At 38.7% G+C, this 23,891-nt stretch overlaps 1 protein-coding gene across 8 annotated transcripts in view; it reads left to right on the forward strand.

The window, feature by feature from the left end:
* The window catches only part of LOC106085898 (ADP-ribosylation factor-like protein 5B), a 60,093-nt gene extending 36,473 nt beyond the window's left edge, over positions 1 to 23,620 (forward strand). For all 8 annotated transcript variants that reach the window (XM_013250360.2, XM_013250355.2, XM_013250362.2 and 5 more), the window contains exons 3-6: positions 10,402 to 10,610; positions 19,846 to 19,971; positions 20,097 to 20,206; positions 23,230 to 23,620. In XM_013250360.2, coding sequence (XP_013105814.1) covers positions 10,402 to 10,610; positions 19,846 to 19,971; positions 20,097 to 20,206; positions 23,230 to 23,278 — 494 coding nt within the window. In that variant the 3' untranslated portion in view covers positions 23,279 to 23,620. The remainder of the gene's footprint in view (positions 1 to 10,401; positions 10,611 to 19,845; positions 19,972 to 20,096; positions 20,207 to 23,229) is intronic.
* Positions 23,621 to 23,891: the final 271 nt, after the last annotated feature.

Genomic DNA, 23,891 nt, shown 5'->3' on the forward strand with positions numbered 1-23,891 from the left:
GTGCTATCAGAAGAAATGTGTTGCTTAGCTGCGAGCTATCGGGCGCGTCCACAGGTTGCGGGTAGTGGAATGCTCCATAAGGAGTAGCTGCAACGGCAGTCCCGGTATCGAGCGGAGAGTCTCAGTGGGAGGCCGGGCGGCACCGGCTCTTGCTTAAATACTGAGTGCCTATGATACTTGATATGCAGGCTAGTAATTGGCGCTTTTAAATAACCAATGGCCACCATGTTCCCGCGGCGATCGGACCTTGTACCGAAACGAGCTTGCTCACCTATAAGAGCTTGAAGAGGATCGTCACCTCCGGTTACAAATGTGGCTACAACAACAACAGAAAAATGTGTATTGGTGTGAAAGAAGAGCCAAATGATGTTTGTGTGAATGAGTAAAGATTTTCAGGATAGGTTTAAGTGGTAGTCTGCCCTCAGACTCGACATTTTCTCCATTGTAATACCACAGGAACTTACTTTACTTTGCTCTGATTCGCTATGACAGAACATTTGTTCCTCTAGCCGAACGTAGAATAGCGTTCCAGGCTTCTCGACCTTCTGCGCTCATTCTAAAATCACTGACACCAAGTTTCGAGGTGTTTCCCACCATATTTCCATCGAGCTGTTGGTCTTCCTGGTTTCTGTTTGCCTTCAAAAGACTTCTTTGCGGAGCTGCTTGATCCATTCTGAAAACACGACCTAGCCAACGCAGCCGTTGTATTTTGATGCGTGTAACTATGTTATCGTCGTCATACAGCTCGTGGTTCATACATCGCCTATATTCTCCATTAACTCAAACTGGTCCATATATTTTATGAAGAATCTTTCTCTCAAGTACTCCAAGCACTGCCTCATCTCTAATCTTTGTCTGTCGAGAGGTGGCCTTGTTTCTAAACTGCTTACTTAATCCAAAGTAGCATCTGTTTGCCAGGAGAAGGAAAATGCCTTCTGGTTCCTACCGTTGAACCATTCTGATCGCTTTAAAAAGCCCAACAACTTGCGAATGTGCACATCCGCTAAATTAAACAGGTTCCCAATGAAATGAGAACCTAAAGTGGAACTCCTTCTGACTGCCAGTGCGTGACACAAACAGCAGATGTCATACAGTCTCTTCTTCTTCGAAGTCCTCACAGCTTCAGCAAAAGTCGTTGCTGGCAATATTCAGTCTATATGCATGTTTTCCGATCAGTGAGTGACCTGTCATAACGGACACAATGACTGAGATTACTCTGTTCTAACCAACGGCAGCAGAGCGGTATACCTCTTCATGTCTATAAGGCCACATAATTTTGGAATGCTCAAAATCCCTCCTTTGTGACCATCCGTCATTCGTTGCCCTTCGGGCATGTTTCTGAAAACTTTGATTACATATTGCTAGAGACATACCCACAGATTCCACTTCTCCTGGAATGTGTAAGGTAGTTCCTAGTCTTGTAAACTCTCCTGCTCTACAATTCCCTGGTATGTCCCTGTAGCCCGGCACCCAGAACAGGTGAATTTGAGAGATTTGCGACAGTCGTTGAGAGATCTGCGACAGTCGAGGTCGGTTTTTGAATTCAGAAATACATTCTCCAGGGATTGGGAAAATATTTATGCCAATCGTCGTTATGAAATTACATCTTAGATATTTCCACCACTTTTTTAATTTCAACGATCTCGGCTTGTAGGCACTACAGTGATTGAATTCAGTGATCGGATGGCGTAGTGCTCAGTGCGCTTATGATGCATAAACAAGCCATCCTTTGGATCAGGTTGGGTATTGAAGAGTAGGTAGAATTTTGAAGCGCCGGCCACCAGACCAAAACATCATATAGCATTATAGGTCTGACAACTGCAACGCCTAACTTTTGCCAATTGCTCTCTTGCAGTTGTAAACGGCAAGAGTTGCCTTCCTTCACCTTTCCAAAATTTTGGATTTGAAGTTCAATTTCCTGTCCAGCAAAACACTTTCAGTAAATGAAACATTCTCACCTCCCAAGATGACAGGTGCCACTGTAGATAACTTGTATCTCCTGCTGAAAAAAACATATTCTGTCTTGTGCGGATTTACGCCTAGACCACTTTCGATACACCTTCAGTACACCTTCTCATGTAATGAAAGAAACTTCAATGTCAAGAAATGCTACCATTGTAGAATCTCCAGCATAAAGGATGACAGACTCATAGGACGAAAATCTTTCGCCTTCCTGTGGTAAGGTTTTCCTGCTTTCGGAATGAATCTGACTTTTGGTTTTTTGCTTTCGGAATGAATCTACGACATGTTGATACAAGCAGAGTATATCTCCCTAAGCCATGGAGTCAGTCTATCGGACACAGCTTATAATTAAACCGGTGATACATCATCAGGGGCTGGCGACTTAGAGCAGTCAAAACTTTTTATGGCTCAAATGGTTTTCGACTTCGACGAATGCATATCAATGAAAACCTCTTCTGGCGCCACGTTATCGGGTGAAGTTTCCCGGGAAATTATATCAACGAGTAGTTCTAGTGTTTACTTACTAGATATTGGACATATATTCTCTGACTCCTAAATATATCCCCAAGCCTCAGATGATCCCTCCACGGAGCTGAAGAATTCCACCTAGTATTTGTTCTGAGCCTTTTTTGAGCTCGCCCTTGTATTTTCTTAGCTTAGCTTAGTCTCAATCGTACTTCAGTAATATAAAGACAAATTTTCATTGCTGCTAGTGTCGTGGGGGCAATCCTAAGCAGAATGAAGTCAGCAAAGCAGTTATCTGGCTGAAGAGTAAAAAGGCAGCAGGATCAGATGGTTTGCCATCTGAACTAGTTATGACTGAAGGCGAAATTTATATGTGTCCGCTAGCCAGCTCAATATGGGCAGATGAATGCATACCAGAAAATTAGAATAACAAGAATAAGGGTTTCTTCTCTTAGCATACTTTTGGCGCATTGTGTCAGAGATTAATATCTAAAGTCAACAAGGTAATTAGGCTTTAGACCTGGTTCAGGGTTGTGATTTTTTCTAGACATTTTGAGCAAGTTCAAACTTGATAAGGTCCATCATCTTGGTGCCATTGCCTAGAACAAAATTTAATTAACCATTTCTGTAAAAATATGTCTCTGTCTGATTGGAAAACATGATCCTGCACTAAAGGTTGCAAGTTACATAACGTTTTTTTCAGGAATTATTTCAAGACCAAATAAATTTAGTGCAAAACATGTAAATGAAACTGATTTAAAAATAGAAGACCTTTCAATAAAACGTACACGTATCATCATATTATTCATTAATAATTGGTCACAGGTCGACTTACTTCAACAATTTAATACACTTTGATTTGTTTTTTTATTTTTCTTAGGGCTATTAACAATGAATTTTATAAAATGTTATATTTTTTATATTTGAATCTGAATACTTTAATTTTATCCGCATTTTTCCTGCTCCAAAACTAGTTTATAACTAATTTAAAATTTATGATTTTGGTTTTTTCCCTTTCTGTATAAAAGAAAAGAGAAGTTAATCGAATATTGTATAATAATGACCCCCCTCTTAAAACTTTCAGTTTCATTTTCGACCACAAATCGAATGTTTACTGGAATATTTTTTCGCAGTTTCAAATTTTGTTTTGTGTTAAAAATGTAAAATATGCTAATGGCTGATGGTGGTGTTGATGATGATGGCAGCGACCTGCCATAAAAATGATATGGAAAGAAATATTCCAACAGATCAATGTGTGTTAATGATAGCACAAAAGCAATACTCCATTGATATTCGTGAACTGATAATAATATACACTATATTCACATACATAGGTGCGGGTTGTTTGTTTGACTCGAATAAGGACTGTCCTGGAACATTGTACAAAAGTGAATGGTTCAAGAGTACCAAGTCTATAAAGAAAATTTCAAGAATTTTAAGAAAATTCTTATTTCTTTAGCATGAGCTTTAAAGAATTTCATGGAAATTATGTCTTTAGAGAAAATTGCATGAACAATTTTGTATTAAGAGAAAATTTCATGAAAATGATGTCTTTAGAGAAAATTTCATGGAAATTTTGTCTTCAGAGAAAAGTTTATGGAAATTTTGACTTTAGAGAAAATTTTTTACCAGTGCTCCATGGGATGAATTGAATACAGGACCGATTCTCAACAGTACACAAAAACTTTTTGAAATCTGGAAAAACTGGTAACTGACGACAGTTTCAAAGGGTTGTTCGTATTACATCTGTGTTGTGATTCACTTTTATGAACCAACGAGGTCTATTTGACAACATTGTGGTGGATTTTTTCTATGTGTATATGCGAACCCCCTCACGACCAGCAGTCCGCTCCTACCTAAGTGCCAACCCGCATTATGCCAGCCAATTGTTCTGTTCTTCTACTCACACATGACCTCTTGTTTAGGATTTTATCGCTCCCCTTTCCGAAGTCATCTGTTTCTTATGTATTAAAGGAGGCCTCGTAGAGGTATGTCTGCAAGATCAAGAAGTCGATCTCCCGATTAGATTTCTTGAGCTTCTAGTGGCCGCAATTCTTATCCGATTTGGCTGAAATTTTGCACATTTCATTTTGGTATTACTTTTAACAACTGTGCCAAGTATGATCTAAATTGCTTCATAACTTGATATAGTTGACATATAAACCGATCTCCCAATGTTCACTACTCTTTCTATTTCGGCCGGTATTTCATGAATAAATGCTTCAATGTTGTCTTTCAATGCGTCAATTAAAGCGGGCTTGTCTGTATAGACATGAGCTTTAACATAGCCCAACAAAAAATAGTCTAAAGGTGTTAAACCGCACGATCTAGGCGTCCAATTGACCAGTCTCCAAAGTGCAATAAAATGTCCACCGAACTCGCTTTTCAATAAGTCCATTGTTACGCGTGCTGTGTTGCACCGTATTGTTGAAACCACATGTCTGCAAGTCAAGCTCTTGCATTTTGGGAAAAAAAGAGTTGGATATCATCTCATGATATTACAATTGGTATAATTTTTGAAGAAGTACGGTCCAATGATCCTACCAGCCCATAAATCGCACCAAACTGTGACTTTTTCTGGATGCATTGGTAGTTCTTGCAATACTTCCGGCTGATCTTTACTACAAAATCGATTTTTCTGCTTATTTACGTACCCATTGAGTCAAAAATTAGCTTCGTCGCTGAAGAAGAAGAAGAAGCGCGCGACGAACTTTCTTAACAGAGAACGCATTTTGATAATAAAATTCAATAATTTGCAAGAGTTGTTCGTTTGTAAGACGGCTCATGGTTAAATTATAGACAAAACTGAAGATGTTTGACAGTGAAACAAAACACGAAACGTGTGTGAATTGTTTCAATTGTTTCACCTTTATTACACGATTACATGATTTCACGATTTTTATTTACGAAATATCGACAAATAATTTAAATAAAAAACAGAAATACTTCGAGCTCGAATTTTAAACTGCAAATTTGAATACAACAGTATACTCTGGAAAATAAACCAAGAATTTAATTTTTTGTTGAAATAATTTTTTACTACTTTGACCGAAATCGGTCCTGCCTAAAACACTGCATCCTCCTCCCATTCATCTTGTCTAAAAATTCAAACATTTTGCTAAAGCACCAAAACTCTTGCTAAAATAGCAGCAACATTAACTATGAACAGTCAGCAGACATTGTTTTTTATTATCAGCATGTCTCGGGCTACCTGGCACCGATCTACCAATGTATGCTCCTCGAAGCCTCCACACCTAATGTTATTGAAAAGTCTCCTAACCCAGGACGAAACGCCTTCCACAGTGGTTGGTGTGTTGTGATCCCTGGCTTTGCTTTTCCATGGCAAGAAAAATCTTCGATCATTAAGCTGGTTTGAATTTAAAAACAACAAAATTGAACACAAATGTCTACAATACAAAGAAAAACATTTTATTTTTTCATCTTAAAAATTTTTATAATTTAATTTTTTTGTTGAAACATTTTTACTACTTTGTCGAGAAAATTAACAAGACTCCGACCCCGGGCAAAATTGCTCGACTCCAAGACTCGGACTCCGCAGCCCTGCCTAAAACAAAGCATCCACATATCAGCAAAATCAACTATGAACTGTCAGCAGATAATGTTTGTTATTATCAGCAGACTTTTTCTCTTCTTATACTTACACTTATAGTGTAGTGTGTAAAGAAGCTCACGGACAGATAGTGTGTAAAGAAGCTTTCGGACTACCTGGCACCGAGACTGACCTACCAATGCATTGTTATTGAAGCCTCCACAATTAATGTGATTGAAAAGTCCTCTAACCCAGGATGAAACGCCTCCCATTGGTTGATGTGTAGTGATCTCTGGCTTTGCTTTTCCATTGCAAGAAAAATCTTCGATCATTAAGCTGGTTTCGAAAGCGAAACAAACGAAAAATTATGGAATAAATGATCTTTGCCCTAACAGGCACAAAACTTCAAAATTTTAATGACATTTTTCGAAAGCCAAAATTTCCACGAACTTTTGCTTTAAAGACTTCGGAATTGAAGCGATGCTGGCTATGCAATCTAATGAGGTCTATATTTGGTGCTGCGCCGCCAAGGTTCAAGCTTGTACATTGGTTGAGGGAGCTCGGTATACGTAGAGAAATTAACGAAAAATTCCTTAAAAATGTTATCTGTCATTTAAAGATCCTTCATTCCAAAACTATGACCCTACTGTGAGTTTCTATTGTGACAGCATATGCTTAAACAATATATGACTATTAAACGACAGCGGCAATTAATCGTTGTTTAATCCAGTAACAACACTACCATCAGCTCCGCCCATCATCATAGACACTGAGTGTCATCATCCCACACATAAATATTTCCATGTTTGCCATGACGAGTAATTTTGTAACATTTTGCTATGGTAATTGGAATCGACATACTTTTCACACATTGACTCAATGCCTCTTATGATGGCTGCAGTAAATGCGGGTTAATTGGTTTTGAAACTTGCACTTTACAAGTATGATATGATGCCACTTTTCTTGATCTTCTTCAAATTAAATTGTTATACCCTCCACCATAGGATGGAGGTATACTAATTTCGTCATTCCGTTTGTAACACTTCAAAATATTAGTCTAAGTCCCCCTAAAGTATATATATTCTTGATCATCATGACATTTTAAGTTGATCTAGCCATGTCCGTCCGTCTTTCGAAAATACGCAAACTTTTGAGGGAGTAATGTTAGGCACTTGAAATTTTGCACAAATACTTCTTATCAGTGTAGGTCATTTGGGATTGTAAATATCGGTACATGTTTTGATATGCTGCCATATAAACCGATATTGGATCTTGACTTCTTGAGCCACTAAAGGGTGCAATTTTAATCCGATTTGGCTGAACTTTTGCATAAAGTGTTTTGTTATGACTCTCAACAACTGTGCTTAGTATGGTTCAAATCCATATGCTAAGGAACAGGTGGATAAATTATGTTTCCCATGGCATAAAGATAAGGGAGAAAGTGGCACGAGGCACGCCAACGGGGGGCCTTTTATCGACACTCCTATGGGTGACCTCCATAAATAACCTATTACGGATGCTGACTGAGGAGGGATTTGAACTCATCTGCTACGCAGACGATGTTATAATACTTCTAAGGGGTAAGGATACGAACGAGCTATGCAGAAGGGCCGAAAGGGTCTCGCATATGGCATATTACTGGGCTAGACCCAGAGGTCTTAATGTTAACCCAGAGAATACCGAAATATGCCTGTTCACGAGGAAGACGAAGGTGGGCCAATTTAACGCACCACGTTTCCTCAATTAGACGATTTCGATATCGGACAAGGTCAAATACTTAGGTGTGATCTTGGACAGGAAACTGAATTGGAAGTGTCACATTTAGGAGCGTACTGAAAAGGCTCACAGAATGTTGAGCACTATGTAGACGGGCCGTAGGCTCGAAATGAGGTCTGAATCCGAGGATAGTCCACTGGCTCTACAGCAGCGTGATTAAACCAATACTTATTTACGCCTCAGAAGTTTGGTGGACTGCTATGGAGAAAAAGTGCAACATAAGGACCATACAACAGGTTCAGAAAACATGGTGTCTTGGTATAGGCGGAGCGATGAGGACCACACCCACTAGGACATTGGAGACTATTCTAGATATCAGACCTATTGACATACAGATTAAGTCTGAGGCAACCTCTGCGGCTATGAGACTTAAGGCGATGGGAGAACGGATTGAGGATGGGAGCAGCTCATACCATCGTGGTATAATCGAGGTGATGATAGGAAACCTGGGAGAAAGGGAAGAGATTTCCGATCGGATACCTGAGATGAACCTTGAAATCCAGTGCGAATCACTGCTGCCATCGACACAGTCTTGGATTGACGGAACCCTAGTATTGCCATCTGGAAGATCATGTTACACGGATGGATCAAAGCTAGAGGACAGATTGGGCCTGGGGGTTTACATTGTGAACCCAGGGACTGAGATCTGTTTTAAACTGTCTGACCATAATACTGTCCTGCAGGCGGAGATCCGGGCGATCACGGAATGCGTGAAGTGGTGTGGTGCTAACGCGAGGACGTCGAGTGTGAACAACTTTACCGTCAGTAAAATTGGCATAAGGGCAATAACAACCAGGACGGTAAGGTCACGAACAGTCTTGCAGTATAAGAAGGAGATTAACGCCTTCTCTGAGGATAGCAAAATCCACATCGTTTGGGTGCCTAACGGAATAAGGGGGATTGAAAGGGCAGACGATTTGGCGGTGAAGGCCAGAGGATTGCCGTCAATAAACTTGGTTAACCCGAAGCCCTTCGGGTCGACGCAGTCCGAGTGATTACTGGCTTAGGTGTATGTCCGTAGTGGCATGGGGCGGATTAATATCTGCAGCCTCTTTTCAACCTAACCTAACCTAACATATGGTTTAAATCGATCCATAACCTGATATAGCTGTCATATAAACCGATCTTGGATCTTGACTTCTTGAACCTCTTGAGGGTGCAATTCTCATCCGATTTGGTTGAAATTTTGCATGAGGTGTATTGTTATGACCTCCAACGAAGTAAGGTTCAACTCTGTCTTTAACCTGATATAGCTGCCATATAAACCAATCTTGGGTCTTGACTTCTTAAGCCACTAGAGGGCGCAATTCTCATCCGATTTGGATGAAATTTTGCATGAGGGGTTTTGTTATGACTTTCAATAAAATTTTGCACGAAGTGTTTTGTAATGAACTGCAACAACTGTGCGAAGTATGGTTCAAATCTGTCTATAACCTGATATATCTGTCATATAAACCGATCTTGGATTTTGACATCTTAAGCCACTTGAGGGAGCAATTCTCATCCGATTTGGCTGAAATTTTTACAACGGCTTCTCCCATGACCTTTAACATATGTGTCCAATATGGTATCTCCCGATTATGCTTTTTGAGCCCCTACAAGGCTTATCCGAATGGACTGAAATAGTACCCAATGACTTCTACTATGGTCTTCAACATTCAAATCATTTAGGGTCCGAATCGGACTTTAACTTGATATAGCTCCAATAGCATAACAATTCTTATCTATTATTCTTTGCTTGCCTAAAAAGAGATATCGTGCAAAGAACTCGACAAATGCGATCCATGGTGGAGGGTATATAAAACTCGGGCCAGCCGAACTTGTTTTTTTTTTTTTTTTTTTTTTATAAATACAAGGGAGTCATCTTTTATTTTCAAAAGCAAATTATTGTTTCACAATCCCTAAGATTCATAACATAGGTTTTTTTTAAATGTTATTTCTTATCTTATCTATGTTTGTGGCATTTATTTTTACTTCCCAATATTTTTTTATATGTATGCTGTCAAATATTCTTAAGTGCTGGGGTTGTCATTCTATGTTTGATTTGAGATTTTTTTTACTTAATTGGAGTAAAAACTAAGATTGAAGACTAAAAATAGCTATTTTAACAAATTTTTCTGCCGATATGCTGTCTTCAAAGTAAACCGCATATACACTAAGGCTTATAATTATTATTATCAGGAACTATATGTTTTCAAGTTTTTATTTGTTTAAACTTAAATATCGTTTTAGTTGTTCTGAATTCATAGAGAACTCGAACCACTTTAAATTTTCTTTACTTGGATTCTAGTTAATTATTTAAATAGTGCTTTCGACACTGTTGCTTAACTAAATGTTCATATAAAAATTTGCAGTGTATTCCCATACCACAAATGCCTTAATCCCGGAACTGTTTACCATTGCATTTGTTGAAATCGAAATGCACTGGCATACACACTGGTTGAAATCGATAAACCTAAAAAGATATCGTTTACTATGTAAAGTAATTTCCATAGTGGAAAGTTTAGATTTGTAAACGTTCATTATTACCTACAAACATATGTTAATAGTTGTATTTTTATATCTTCTATCGTTATCACTATACTATTAAATTCAAACATTCCAATAATAATTGATCCATTTGAATTGTTGTTGTTATTTTATTACAGAGCATAAATTAGTTATGGTTGGCTTAGACAATGCTGGCAAAACAACAATACTCTATCAATTTCTTATGAATGAAGTCGTCCACACATCACCCACCATTGGATCAAATGTCGAAGAGGTGGTTTGGCGGAATATACACTTCCTGGTATGGGATTTGGGGGGACAACAGAGTTTACGAGCGGCATGGAGTACATATTACACAAACACAGAGGTATGTCAACAAAGAAATGTTAACTAACTAAATGCACTGAAAAAAATGTGAACTAGAAAGATTAGATATTAAGATCAATAACACAATAAGTTGGAATATTTAGGAGAATTCGCTTGAAGTTTATGGTACATACAGCACAAGTGAACAAGCTGTGGACTATGAGTGTGACAAACGAGAAAACTGTTAGACAATGGTATTGATAAGGTTTTATTAACAATCTTAATTAACTCAGATAAAAATTACTGTACCACTGACTGACCATAATACGGTCCTACAGGCGGAGATCCGGGTAATCATGGTATGCGTGAGGTAGTGTGGTGCTACCGCGAGAATGTTGTGGGAGTGAACATCGTAACTCACAGTAAAATTGCCATGGCAATAACAACCAGGTAAGGTCACGAACAGTCTTGCAGTGTAAGAAAGAGATTAACGCCTTCTCTGAGGATGGGAAAATCCGCATCGTTTGGGTGCCGGGCCATAATGGCGTAAGGGGGAATGAAAGGGCAGACGATTTGGCGGTGAAGGCAGAGGACAGCCGTCAATAAACTTGATTAGCCTGAAGCCTTTTGGGTCGACGCAGTCTAAGTTTAAGGCGTGGGCGACGAATGCGCATGCAACCCTGTGGAGAGCGAAACGGCCGGTACGGCTAAGATCCTATGGGGGGATCAAGATCGTGAGAAGACGAGGCTATTACTGAAAGGAAGTAAGAAGGAGGTCAGTAAAGCTATTGTATCATGACAGGTCGAATAAGACTACGAGCTCACTTATGTAAAATCGGTGCGGCAAGTGATAGCATATGTAGGGCATCCGAGGAAGATAATAAGACGTTGGACAATTTCCTTTGTAATTGCTCGGCTTTAGCGTCTAACAGATACCGGCACTTAGGTGGGGACGCTATACCAGACATGAACCAACTTAGGGGCTTGGCACGGAAAATAATACCACCATAGGAATGGGGGGGTACACTAATTTCGTCATTCTGTTTGTAACACCTGGAAAAATGCGTTTAAGACCCCATATATATTCTTGATCGTCATTAAATTTTAAGTCGATCTAGACATGTTCGTCCGTCTGTCCGTGTGTCTGTCGAAAGCACGCTAACTTTCGAAGGAGTAAAGCTAGCTTTAAATTTTGCAAAAATACTTTTTATTACTGTAGGTCGGTGGGAATTGCAAATAGATCAAATTGGTCTTTGTTTTGATATAGCTGCCATATAAACCGATCTTGGGTCTTGACTTCTTGAGCCTTTAGTGGGCGCAATTCTCGTCCGAATTTACTAAAATTATGCACGTAGTGTTTTGGTATCACTTCCAACAACTATGCCATATATGGTCGAAATCTGTTTATAACCTGATATAGCTGCCCTATAAACCGATCTTGGATCATGACTTCTTCAGCCGCTGGAGGGCGCAAATCTCATCCGATTTGGCATACATTTTGTACTCCTGATAGAGCGGATTGGAACTACGATATCCCTGGTAACAGAAGTTACATAGACTTCTATACGGATGGATCAAACTAAACGACCAGGTGGGCTTTGGGGTGTACTTAAAAGATCTACAACTGGTCATATCGAAGAGGTTATCAAGCAGCGATCCTTGCAATTAAGGAAGTGGTGGAATGGCAGCCAGGTAGCCATTAAATCCCTGGAGAATGTATTTCTGAACACAAAAGCCGACTTCGACTTTCGCAGATCTCTCAACGAGATGGAGATGGCTGAACAGTTTAAAATTCACCTGTTTTTGGTGCCGGGCCACAGAGATATTCCATGGAATTGGAAAGCGAGCTTGCAAGACTAGGAACTACCCTACACATTCCAGGGATACTGGAATCTATGGGTATGCCTCTAGCGACATATAAGCTAAGTTTTCATTCCAAAACTATGTGGTCTAATCTAAACTTAAAGAGGTCTACCGCTTTGCTGTCATTGGCTAGAACAGACATCTCAGTCATTGTGTTCGTCATGACAGGTCACTGTCTAATCGGAAAACATGCTGACAGACTGAAGGTTGCCAGCAACGACTTTTGCAGAAGCTGTGAGGACACCGAAGAATGAGAGACTATAGAACACCTTCTGTGTGTGTGTCCCACACTAGCAGTTAGAAGGATTTCCACTTTAGGTTCTCATTTCTTTGAGAACCTGTCTGATTTAGCGGATGTGAACATTCGCAAGTTATTGGGCTTTTAAAGCGATCTCGAACGGTAGGAACTAGAAGGCATCTTCCGTCTTCTGTACCTTTGGTATTACAATGGACGAAAACGACTATGTGAGTCTGATGGCAGACTGTCACTTAAACCTAACCTAACATTCTCTTAAAAAAATTTCTCTGAAATTTTGAATGGTTTTACTTTTTAATTTTGCTGTTTTTCAATTCAAGCTAATTTATTTATTAATATTTTAATGGAGTGAATTATCAAGATATGATATAATCCAATGAAAACAAACCATTACTTTTAAATACGAAATATCGATATATAATTTATTGGGTTGCCTAAAAATTAATTGCGGATCTTTTAAAAGAAAGTAAATGCATTTTTAATAAAACTTAGAATGAACTTTAATCAAATATATAATTGCCATTTTGTTCGATAACCTTTTGCCATCTTCCTAGCAAATTTAGTATTCCACGCTCATAGAACTTCTGGCCTTTATCTGCAAAAAACTGAACCAAGTGCGATTTTATAGCCTCATATATGTTGATAGTAAACATCCGAATTAATCGTTTGGTTCCTTGGAAGCAGCTCAAAATATACCACACCCTTCCAATCCCACCAAACAGACAGCATAACCTTCTTTTGGTGGATATCAGCCTTTGAAGTGGTTTGAGCTGGTTCACCATGCTTGGACCATGTTACGTTTTCGACTAACGTTGTTGTAAACAATCCATTTTTCATCTTCAGTTATGATTCGTTTTAAAAACGGATCGAATTCATTGCGTTTAAGGTGCATATCACAAGCGTTGATTCGGTTTGTCAAATGAATTTCTTTCAATACATGTGGTACCTATATTAAAATTGACGCCAAACAAACAAATGTAAACAAAATTTCGCGCACTTTTTTTCTAATGCAAGCTAAAAGTAACAGCTGATAACTGGCAGAAGAAAGAATGCAATTACAGAGTCACAAGCCATTGAAAAAATTTGTCAACGCCGACTATATTACTACTATTGTATATTACCGACAATTACTTTTTGGGCAACCCAATAAATAAAAAACAAAAATACCACGAGCTTGAATTTAAAAACAGCAATCTTGAATACAACAGTCTACTATAAAAATAACAACATTATATTTTTTATTTTAAAAAAATGTAATTTTGTTTTGAAACATTTTCTATTACTGTGTTCGGAGTCGAAAAAATTTCCTCGAAATTGACTCCGACTCCAGACGAAATTGGTCGACTCCGACTCCGCAGCCCTGGTCAAGCGACATACATTTATCGCTTACTCAGCATCCCAGTGAACCATATGTTCAGAATTCGGTCAGAAGTCTGTAAGAAAGTTGGAAAATTCATCCGAATTCGGATCCGAAGTATGTTCGAATTCTTAACGGAAAATATATGGAGTGGTGTTGACGACTTTAAAACAAAATGTCAGAGAAAAACAAGGTAAAACTTCAAGGCGGCTAGCATGACTCGTTCAAAAGTTAGAGTGCTATAAGATAGACGTACGGACAGGGCAAGGTTCCTAGCACTGCTACAGTGCTACAAAACTAATAAAAGACATACTGCTTTGTCATTCTATCTTTATTGTTCGAATAAATTGCCAAAAAAACAAATTTTTGTTAGTCTACAAATATTTCTGGGAAAGTGTTTATAAAAGCTCCAAAAGATGGGAATTAGTGAAATTCGAAACATGAATTCCAAAAATGTTGAATTGTTTTTTACAACATTTGAGTGTTAAATTCTATACAATTCTTTTCCTGTGGAACATTTCATTATACATTCGCATTTCATTCTCCACAACTTCAATCTCTTGCATTGTAGATTTTTTTTTTTGCAATTTGTTTCCTATTTTCTTTGTGTAGAATCTTGCGCAAAGAAATTGGTGATCTGTTTATTTTTCTCGTATAATGAAAATGAAAAGTTGAAGAACGCGGTTGGTGCATATGTGGGAAATAGTTTTGGGGTAATTAAGAAATTTGTAATGTTGTAGAGGGTATTCTGAAATTTAAAAACAAAATGAATCTATTTTACAACATTTAGTTTTATTTCCCTTACTTACCCCGTTGAAGGGACACGTGCAAGGAGCATTTGTATATCTCATCGCTTGAATAAGGATTTCGTTTAGAATTGGAATAGTCTGCATATTCGCCAATACGTTGCAAAAATTACTTCGGATTGCTATAAATTTAATAATTCTCGATGTTTTAGGTAAATTGGCAGTGACAATAACTTCAGCATCGAGGTTTTCGGATAGTTGGCTTTGGAATTGAAACCATACATTGAGGACATAGTTATTCTCCGATCGTTTCTGTAAATGGCAGATAAATATGGTTGTTCGACTGTTATGTATGGTACAGGTAACATTTTGTATATCGAAAGTGAACTTGGTCTTTGCAGCCTGGAAAAACATGAAGAATTTATTGCGTATATAGGTCCACTTTTCATTTTTTGATGACTCACCTGGACTGATTTTGACAAAGCCATTAACATCACTATTATTAGATATTTGGCAACCATTTCTTCGCTGCAAAATGTACAACAATCCACGCAGAAGTTTTCAGAAATATTCACTACGATGACATGCTCTCAGATCTGAATTAAAATGCGTGTCTGGGCTATATATAGCATTCGATTTTAATCTAAAATTAATTACTAATTGATTTTTAATTAACTTCAAGTTAAAAGCTTTAATCGCTGCACTATAGTCCGGCGTATCCATAAAATCACGCTACAGTATTTTAAAATCAACATATTGAGCTAAAACCTTGCACATACAGTCTTTTTGTTTATAGGTAGGTTAAGTTGGAATATGGAATATATCGGACTCTATGTTGATAAAGTGATAATAGTGATATAAATTCGTGGGGCCCATAAAAGTTGGGTAATACAACCCCGACTCCGCTGAAATTTGGCACAGTAAGTCGTGTTAGACCTTCCGAATTCAGTGCCGAGTATGATCCTCATCAGGTTTTATTTGGATATAGATGGCATGCTTACCGATCTAAGGTTAAGGGCCCATAAAACGTCACATTTCTTACACGATTTCGTTGAAATTTAGCACAGTGTGCAGGTCCCCTCCACATCCTTACCGAGCCTACCAGTACGGAAAAGCCACACAGAAAATATTCTATAGTCTCCTCTTCCTCCACGTCCTCAAAGCTTTTGCTGATGTCATTACTTGCACGCTTTAATCTGTCAGCATGTTTACCGATCAGACAGCGACCTGCCATGACGGACACAATGACTGAGTCGTCTATTCTAGCCAGACACATCATTTGGAGTGTTCACGACCCGCACTTTGGGATCAAGTATTCGTTTCCCTTTGGGTCTGATCCTGAAGAATTTGATTTCATGTCGGTAGAGGCGTACGTATCAACAAGGCAGAAGCGCTTTTCTTAACCTCAACAAAGTTTGGGAATGCAGTGACATCTCACATAATACAAAAGTCAGGGTCTTCAACAGTGGTGTGAAATCTATTTTATTATATGGTTGTACAACTGGGAGCTTGACACAAGCGACTACCCGCAAAGTCCAAGTTTTCATAAATCGCAGCCTACGACAAATACTTAGAATTTTCTGGTCAAACCGTATTCTAAATAAAAAATTTCATACGAGAACAAACACTTCCCCTTTCGATGTAGAAATCCGCGGGATGATATAGCGAGAAATGGCCTAGACTGGAACCCACAAGGACAGCGAGGAAGGAGACGCCCGAAAAGCACATAGCTTCACGTAGCTGCAAATGCGGCCGCGGGCAGTTAGCGATTTTCGAGAGGAGAGTTTAAGTGAGGAGTCAGGTGGCACTGGCTGTTAATTAAATACTGAGTGCCAATGATACTCGAGATGACAAGGTGAGTTATAGGGCCTTCAAGTAACCAATGGGCAACATCAGCGTCTGTTTCCAGGTTAGGGGCGGTTGGATCCGAGCGTCGGATCTTGGAGCTAGAGTGTCGCCACAACGAGGGATATATGTGCGATCCCACAAAGCCCATGCGGTTGGGGCGCTGCGCGTGTAACTGCCCCCGGAAAACTATGAGAACTACTATGAGAAACAAAGGAATAGAAAAACGGCCGAATTCTTCAACATCAGGCTTATTTGTGCCCATGCCCCGACGGAAGACAAGGACGAGCAGACCAAGGATATTTTCTACGAACGCCTAGAGAGAATATGACCGCTGCCCCGTCCATGATATTAAAATCGTTCTGGGAGATTTAATGGCGAAGATAGGGACGGAAGACATCTTTGGTCCAACAGTCGAAAAGTTTAGCCTTCAGACGTCCGGTAATGGGTTGAGGCTGATAGATTTCGGCGCGACAAAAAACATGGTAGTTAGTAGCACCAGATTTCAACATAAAAATATTCACAAAGCCACAAGGCTGTCACCCGATCAAAACACGAGGAACCAAATTGATCACGGTGTGATGGATGGAAGGCATTCATTCAGCATTCAGCTTGATGAAAGTACTCATTGTTCCGATGATATAATGGCACAGTGGCAAACCATTGCTCACTCCATGAAAAATGCCGCGAAATTCGTACTTGGGTACTGGAAGCTCCCCCAAGAAACCCATGGTACGACAAGAGTGCCGAGATGCTACTGAAGCCAAGAATGTGGTATAAAGAGCAACCCTGCAATCCGTAGCAACGCGCCAAGTGAAGGAGAGGTATCGGGAGAAAAGGAGAGAGGAGAAACATCTATTCCGCAGAAAGAAAAAGGAAACGAAAAGACGTGAGCGTAAGCGAATTGAGATGTACAGGAGTCAGAATGAAGTCCGGAAGTTCTACCAAAAAATTAAACATCAAACCGATTGCTTTGGTGCAGGCACATCTTCCTGCAGAGGCAAAGAAGGAAATCTGGTAACTGACACAGATAGCATGCTGAGGATATGGAAAGAACATTTTACCCAACTGTCCAATGTTGGCGGCGAAGAGGATACTGCAGAACCAGTCCCTGATGATGGTTTAGAATGTTTACCTCCTAGTCAGAATGAGGTCCAAGTAGCAGTGACTCGACTAAAGAACAACAAGGCAGCAGGAGCCGACGGGTTACCCGCTGAACGATTTAAGACCAGAGGCGACATGCTGATAAGGCGTATGCATCAGTTTATCTGCGCAATCTGGCTATAAAAACGCATGCCCGATGATTGGAACCTCAGCATACTATATCCCTTACACAAGAAAGGAAACAAGACGGAATGTGCCACCTACAGAGGAATAAGTCTCCTCCCCATCGCATACAAGATACTCTCGAGCGTACTATGTGAAAGATTACAACCTAAAGTCAATGAGATAATTGGGCCCTCTCAATGCGGCTTTAGATCCGGTAAAACCACCCTAGACCAGATATTCAAACTGCTCCTAATCCTGGAAAAGACCCGAGAAGGACAAATCAACACCTACCATCTCTTTGTTGGCTACAAAGCCGCTTTCGATACCCCTTTACGTTCAAAGGTATTTCAAACCATGTCTGAGCAAAATATCTCTGCAAAATTAATAAGACTGTAGGATGACACTTGCTGATGCACGTTCCCCAGTAAGAATATGAAAGAATCTCTCGGAACCATTTAATACCAAACCAAATTTCAGACAAGGAGACAGCCTATCGTTTGATCCTTTTAATACCCTGTTGGAGAAGATTATACGAAATGCAGATGTAAATAGATACAGCACACTACTCCCTAGAGAACACATGCTACTCGCCTATGCCGACGACATCGACATCATGGGTCCATCACTGGAAATAGTAACTGCAGCCTTTGAAAGAATCGGAAGAGAGTCAGTGAAAATAGGTCTGACAGTTAGTAGAGATAAGACGGAATGGATGGTTTCAACTCCCCAAACGCTTTGTACAACCGAGCAGATAAAGAAAATGGAAAAAGTTTCGAACTTTATCTACCTCGGCACCGCCGTAATCGAAACGAATGACACCAGTTTTGAGATAAAGCGAACAATAATATTGGCAAACAGATGCTACTTTGGATTAAGTAAGCAGTTTAGAAACAACGCGGCCTCTCTACAGACGAAGATTACACTTTAAAAGACACTAATATTACCCGTGTTGTTGGTTCTGAGGCATGGGTACTTGTAAAGCAGATGAGGCAGTGCTTGGAGTATTTGAGAGAAATATTCTTCGTTAATATATGAACCAGTTTGCGTTAATAGATAATATAGGCGTCGTATGAACCACGATCTGTATGAGGTGTATGACGACGATAGCATAGTTACACGCATCAAAATACAACGGCTGCGTTGGCTAGGTCATGTTGTCAGAATGGATGAAGAAGCTCCAGCAAAAAAGTCTTTTGAAGGCAAACACGGTGGTACACGCAAGCCGGGACGACCAAAAGCCCGATGGAAACATCAAGTGGTGGGAGACACCACGAAACTTGGTGTCAGAACTTTTAGGATGAGCGCAGAAGATTGAAACTGCGTGGATCGATATTCTGCGTTCAGCGGATTGTCGATAGTGAGGACATTCAAAAGACGCTGACAAAATGTGGAGTCAATGTGTTTTATGCCACTCCTACTTTTAACGGTAGGCGTTGAATTGACTTCCTCTGATTATAATGTTCATGAAATTTATACAGATGGTAGAGTTTGACCCCGGTGAAAATAGGGCACTTAAATTTTGCGAAAACCATATATTCTGCGTTCTGTATTTAAAATTTCTGTCAAAGCCAATTAAAGTTGTTTAACACAAGAACCACTATTATTTTTTAAACCGACCCCTGTTAGCAATGCAAGCTCGGTAAATAGTATTTGATAGCCAAATGAAGAAATAATAACATTTTTTAGAATTTTGAGTAAAATGGAAATACAGGGACGAAACTGATCTTAAAAGTAAGCTTCTGAACGAGATAATGGTGCCAAAAGCATTTTCAAGCATTCAAGTGAATTCACCTTGGTGGTGTTCTACCCATTTAACCGAAACCTTAGTTGCGTAAACTATAGTTCACTTTTTTTTAGTGTATAATTGATCTAAATATCATTGAAGCTAAAATTTTGTCTTTTATTCTTTTTTTGATGCTGTCTTATTCTCCTGTCTGTCTGCCTGCCTACCCGTCTACAGTTTATTATTATGGTAATTGATTCTACAGATCGTGAACGTTTGGCTGTGACACGTGAGGAGTTGTATCGCATGCTGCAACATGAAGACTTAAGCAAAGCCAGTCTCTTGGTCTATGCTAATAAACAGGTTGGTATACTTTAGTTCCGAACTCAAGATGGTAGTTGTTAGGTGTTTTAATCATTGGAACAAATCCATTGGCTATGATATGATATAATTTTTTTAATGTTTTCCGTTTTTGTAATTTTATGTAGGATTTAAAAGGCTCAATGTCAGCGGCGGAGATATCACGTCAATTGGATTTAACATCGATAAAGAAACATCAATGGCACATACAGGCGTGTTGTGCGTTAACCGGCGAGGGGTAAGTGTTGAAATGAAAATGTTGATAATGATGAGGAAGTAGATATCGGCTTTATCTATTTATAAACAAGAAATTGAATTGAACAGTCATGTTTGATATTCACTGTGCAAATTTATATTAATTAGGGTATATGAGCGATGTTGTAGCAGTTTAAGAACCTCTTATATAGACGTTTGTGCATGGCAAAATGACAAGACAATCAGTATAGACATACACATTGACTTCTGTCGCTTCCGACCTATAGCTCTCGAATCCATAGCTTCGCAATATGGGTCTAATAATAAGGTAAAAAATCTCAGAAAGCAGCACTCTAAAATTTTGAACCAGCGACAGTGAGGGCATCCAAAAGACGCTAAAAAAATGTGGAGTCTGTTGAATTGACTTCCTCTGATTATAATTTTCATGAAATTTATACAGATGGTAAAGTTTGACCCGTTTTCTGAAAACCAAAGAGGGGGCGAACCCTCCCCTTTCCCCAAGTTTCTGAAACGCTAGATCTCAGAAATCGATCCACCGATTTAAGCGAAATTTTTTATTCCCTCTAATCGTACGAACAACCCCAAGTGTTGCCGCTCTCCCACAAAAAACCGTCCTAAATTACATGCCTATTGATTTGGGCATGATGAATAACATATATCAAAGTAAAGGCCACCGTAGCTTAGAGGTTAGCATGTCCGCCTATGACGCTGAACGCCTGGGTTCGAATCCTGGCGAGAACATCAGAAAATAATATTTTAGCGGTGGTTATCCCCTCCTAATACCGGCGACTTTTGTGAGGTACTATGCCATATAAAAACTTCTCCCCAAAGAGGTGTCGCTCTGCGGCACGCGTTCAGACTCGGCTATAAAAAGGTGGAGCTTAATCTCGAATCGGACAGCACTCATTGATATGTGAGAAGTTTGCCCCTGTTCTTTAATGGAATGTCCATGGGTAAATTTGTATTTGCATGAATATCAAATGAAAGACAAATGGATTAGATTACGAATCTGATATTTGGGACAACATTTTTGGGTACGCCCCACCTCCAAAAAAAACTCCCACCAAGTCATGTATCCCATTCGGCACAATATGGAATTTGAATGAGAAGAGTATGAATTTGACATTAATGTTAGGGACAAAGCATTTGGTTTTGGGTCTGGATCCTGCCCTTCAACAGAACATGTATATCGCGACAATATCACAAATGTGATGTTATTTGGCACCAAGTGTCTGGAGAACCAACACCCAAATGCACGTTTTGGCCGTCTAATTGGAAATTTCTAAAATTTTTATTCATTTGAATATGCAATTGAATATGCAATTTTTTTAATTGAAAATTTTTTCAATCACCTTTTTTAAAAACTGTTATTGATATTATTATTTTCGTGATTGCGGCAGTTTCAATTAAAAAATTAATTAATTAATTTCGTGATTGAAACCGATTTTTATTTTTTTCTGTGTACGGTTATGTAGACCGATAATGGATTTAAAAAGTCCGATCAAATTTCGTGTTGGAGCAATATCAAGTTATGGTCCGGCTCGGAACAATTCGAATAAGAATTGAGGCTTTTAGGAGTTCAAGGAGTAAAATAGGGTGATCGGCTTATATGGGAGCTGTATCCGGCTATAGACGGAACCCAGAGAAGCCGTTGTAAAAAATTTCAGCCAAATGGGGAAATAATTGCGCCTTTTAGAGGTTCAAGAAGTCATGATCCCAGATCGGTTTATATGGCAGCTATATCAGGTTATGTACCGATTTGAACCATACTTTGCGCAGTAGTTGAAAGTCAGAACAAAACACGTCATGCTAAATTTCAACCAAATCGGATAGGAATTGCGCCCTTTAGGGGGTCAAAAAGTCAAGACCCCAGATCGGTTTATATGACAGCTATATCAAGGTATGAGCCGATTTTGACCGTACATAGCACAGTTGTTGGAAATCAGAACAAAACACCTCATGTAAAATTTCAGCCAAATTTCAGCTATATCAGGTTATGTACCGATTTTAATCATACGTTGTGCAGTAGTAGAAAGTCATAACAAAACACGTCATGCAAAATTTCAGCCAAATCGGATAGGAATTGCGCCCTCAAGAGGCTCAAGAAGTCAAGATCAGTTTATATCGCAGCTATATCAGGTTATGTACCGATTTGAACCATACTTAACATAGTTTTTGGAAGTCATAACAAAACACTTCGTGCGAAATTTCAGCCAAATCGGATGATAATTGCCCCCTCTAGTAGCTCAAGGAGTCAAGACCCCAGATCGGTTTATATGACAGCTATATCCGATTATGAACCGATTTAAACCATACCTAGAACAGGTGTTGGATGTCATAACAAAACACTTCGTGAAAATTTTCAGCCAAATCGGATGAGAATTGCGCCTTTTAGTGGTTCAAGAAGTCAAGACCCAAGATCGGTTTATATGGCAGAAATACCAAAACATGGACCGATTTGGTCCATTTACAATCCCAACCGACCTACCTTAATAAGATATATTTGTGCAAAATTTCAAGCGTCGAGCTTTACTCCTCGAAGGTTAGCGTGCTTTCGACAGACGGACGCCATGGCTAGATCGACTTAAAATGTCATGACGTTTAAGAATATATATACTTTATGGGGTCTTAGACGATTATATCGAGGAGTTACAAACAGAATGACAAATTTAGTATACCCTCATCCTACGGTGGAGGGTATAAAAATACTCATCTTAGTCAAATAATGTCATCAAATGATTTTGCATTTTCATTATCTTGTATGGTAACTGCATATGCATAATGAAACAAACCACAAAACAAAATACCCACCATACACCTTCATAAATTTTCATGTCTCAAGACATTTTTTACTAGGTTCTGCTGTTCAGATAAGATTTGAAAATAAAAGTGTGTGTGTGTGTGTGTTTTTTTTTCAAGATTTCCTTATTTCAACTACGATTAGATTTGTATATTCTCTTCCTATCAATTACACGATTCTCAAGTGATTGTTTGATTGTCTATTGATACTAAATGTTTGTGTCTCCCATTTTTGCTGTATTACAGTCTCTATCAAGGTCTGGAGTGGATTGTCCAACGTATCAAAAAGAAATGACATACTCATCAACAAATGGACTGCGATAGTAGTTTATAGTTAAATCAATAATTTACTATTTATATTATTATTACAAAAACGAAAAATTAAGAAAAAACCGAAAAATTGAAGAAAAAAATGAAAAATATAAAAAAATCTACAAAAATTTAACAATTACTTTAATAATAATTTTATATAAACAAATGTATTTTATAAGAAAATTTAAAGAAAAACAAAAATCAATAACACTGTAAATCAAACAAAGAAGAAAAACACCGAAAAACTAACCGAGAACAAGAAGAAGAAACAAAAAACACACATTCTCATAAGATATATGTTCATTAAAATAAAATGATAGTTTTTTATGGTTTAAAACAAAAAAATCAGTTAAGATCAGTAGAAAAGGAGTTCGAATTAAAACGAGCTTCCTATACATATGTATACAAAATGATTGTAAATTACTCCATTGAATAGTTGAAATCAATATGATTTATAAAAATTAAAAATAATTACAAAAAACAGGCTCCCTTCCTGTCATAGACATCCTAGCTACATCTTTGGTACGTTTGATAACCATACCCATAGCCATGCAACTTTAACCAACCACCATCACAGCCACTTATCACTACCAAAG

The sequence above is a fragment of the Stomoxys calcitrans genome, chromosome 4, assembly GCF_963082655.1.
Source record: "Stomoxys calcitrans chromosome 4, idStoCalc2.1, whole genome shotgun sequence".
In the NCBI taxonomy this organism is placed as follows: Eukaryota; Metazoa; Arthropoda; class Insecta; order Diptera; family Muscidae; genus Stomoxys; species Stomoxys calcitrans.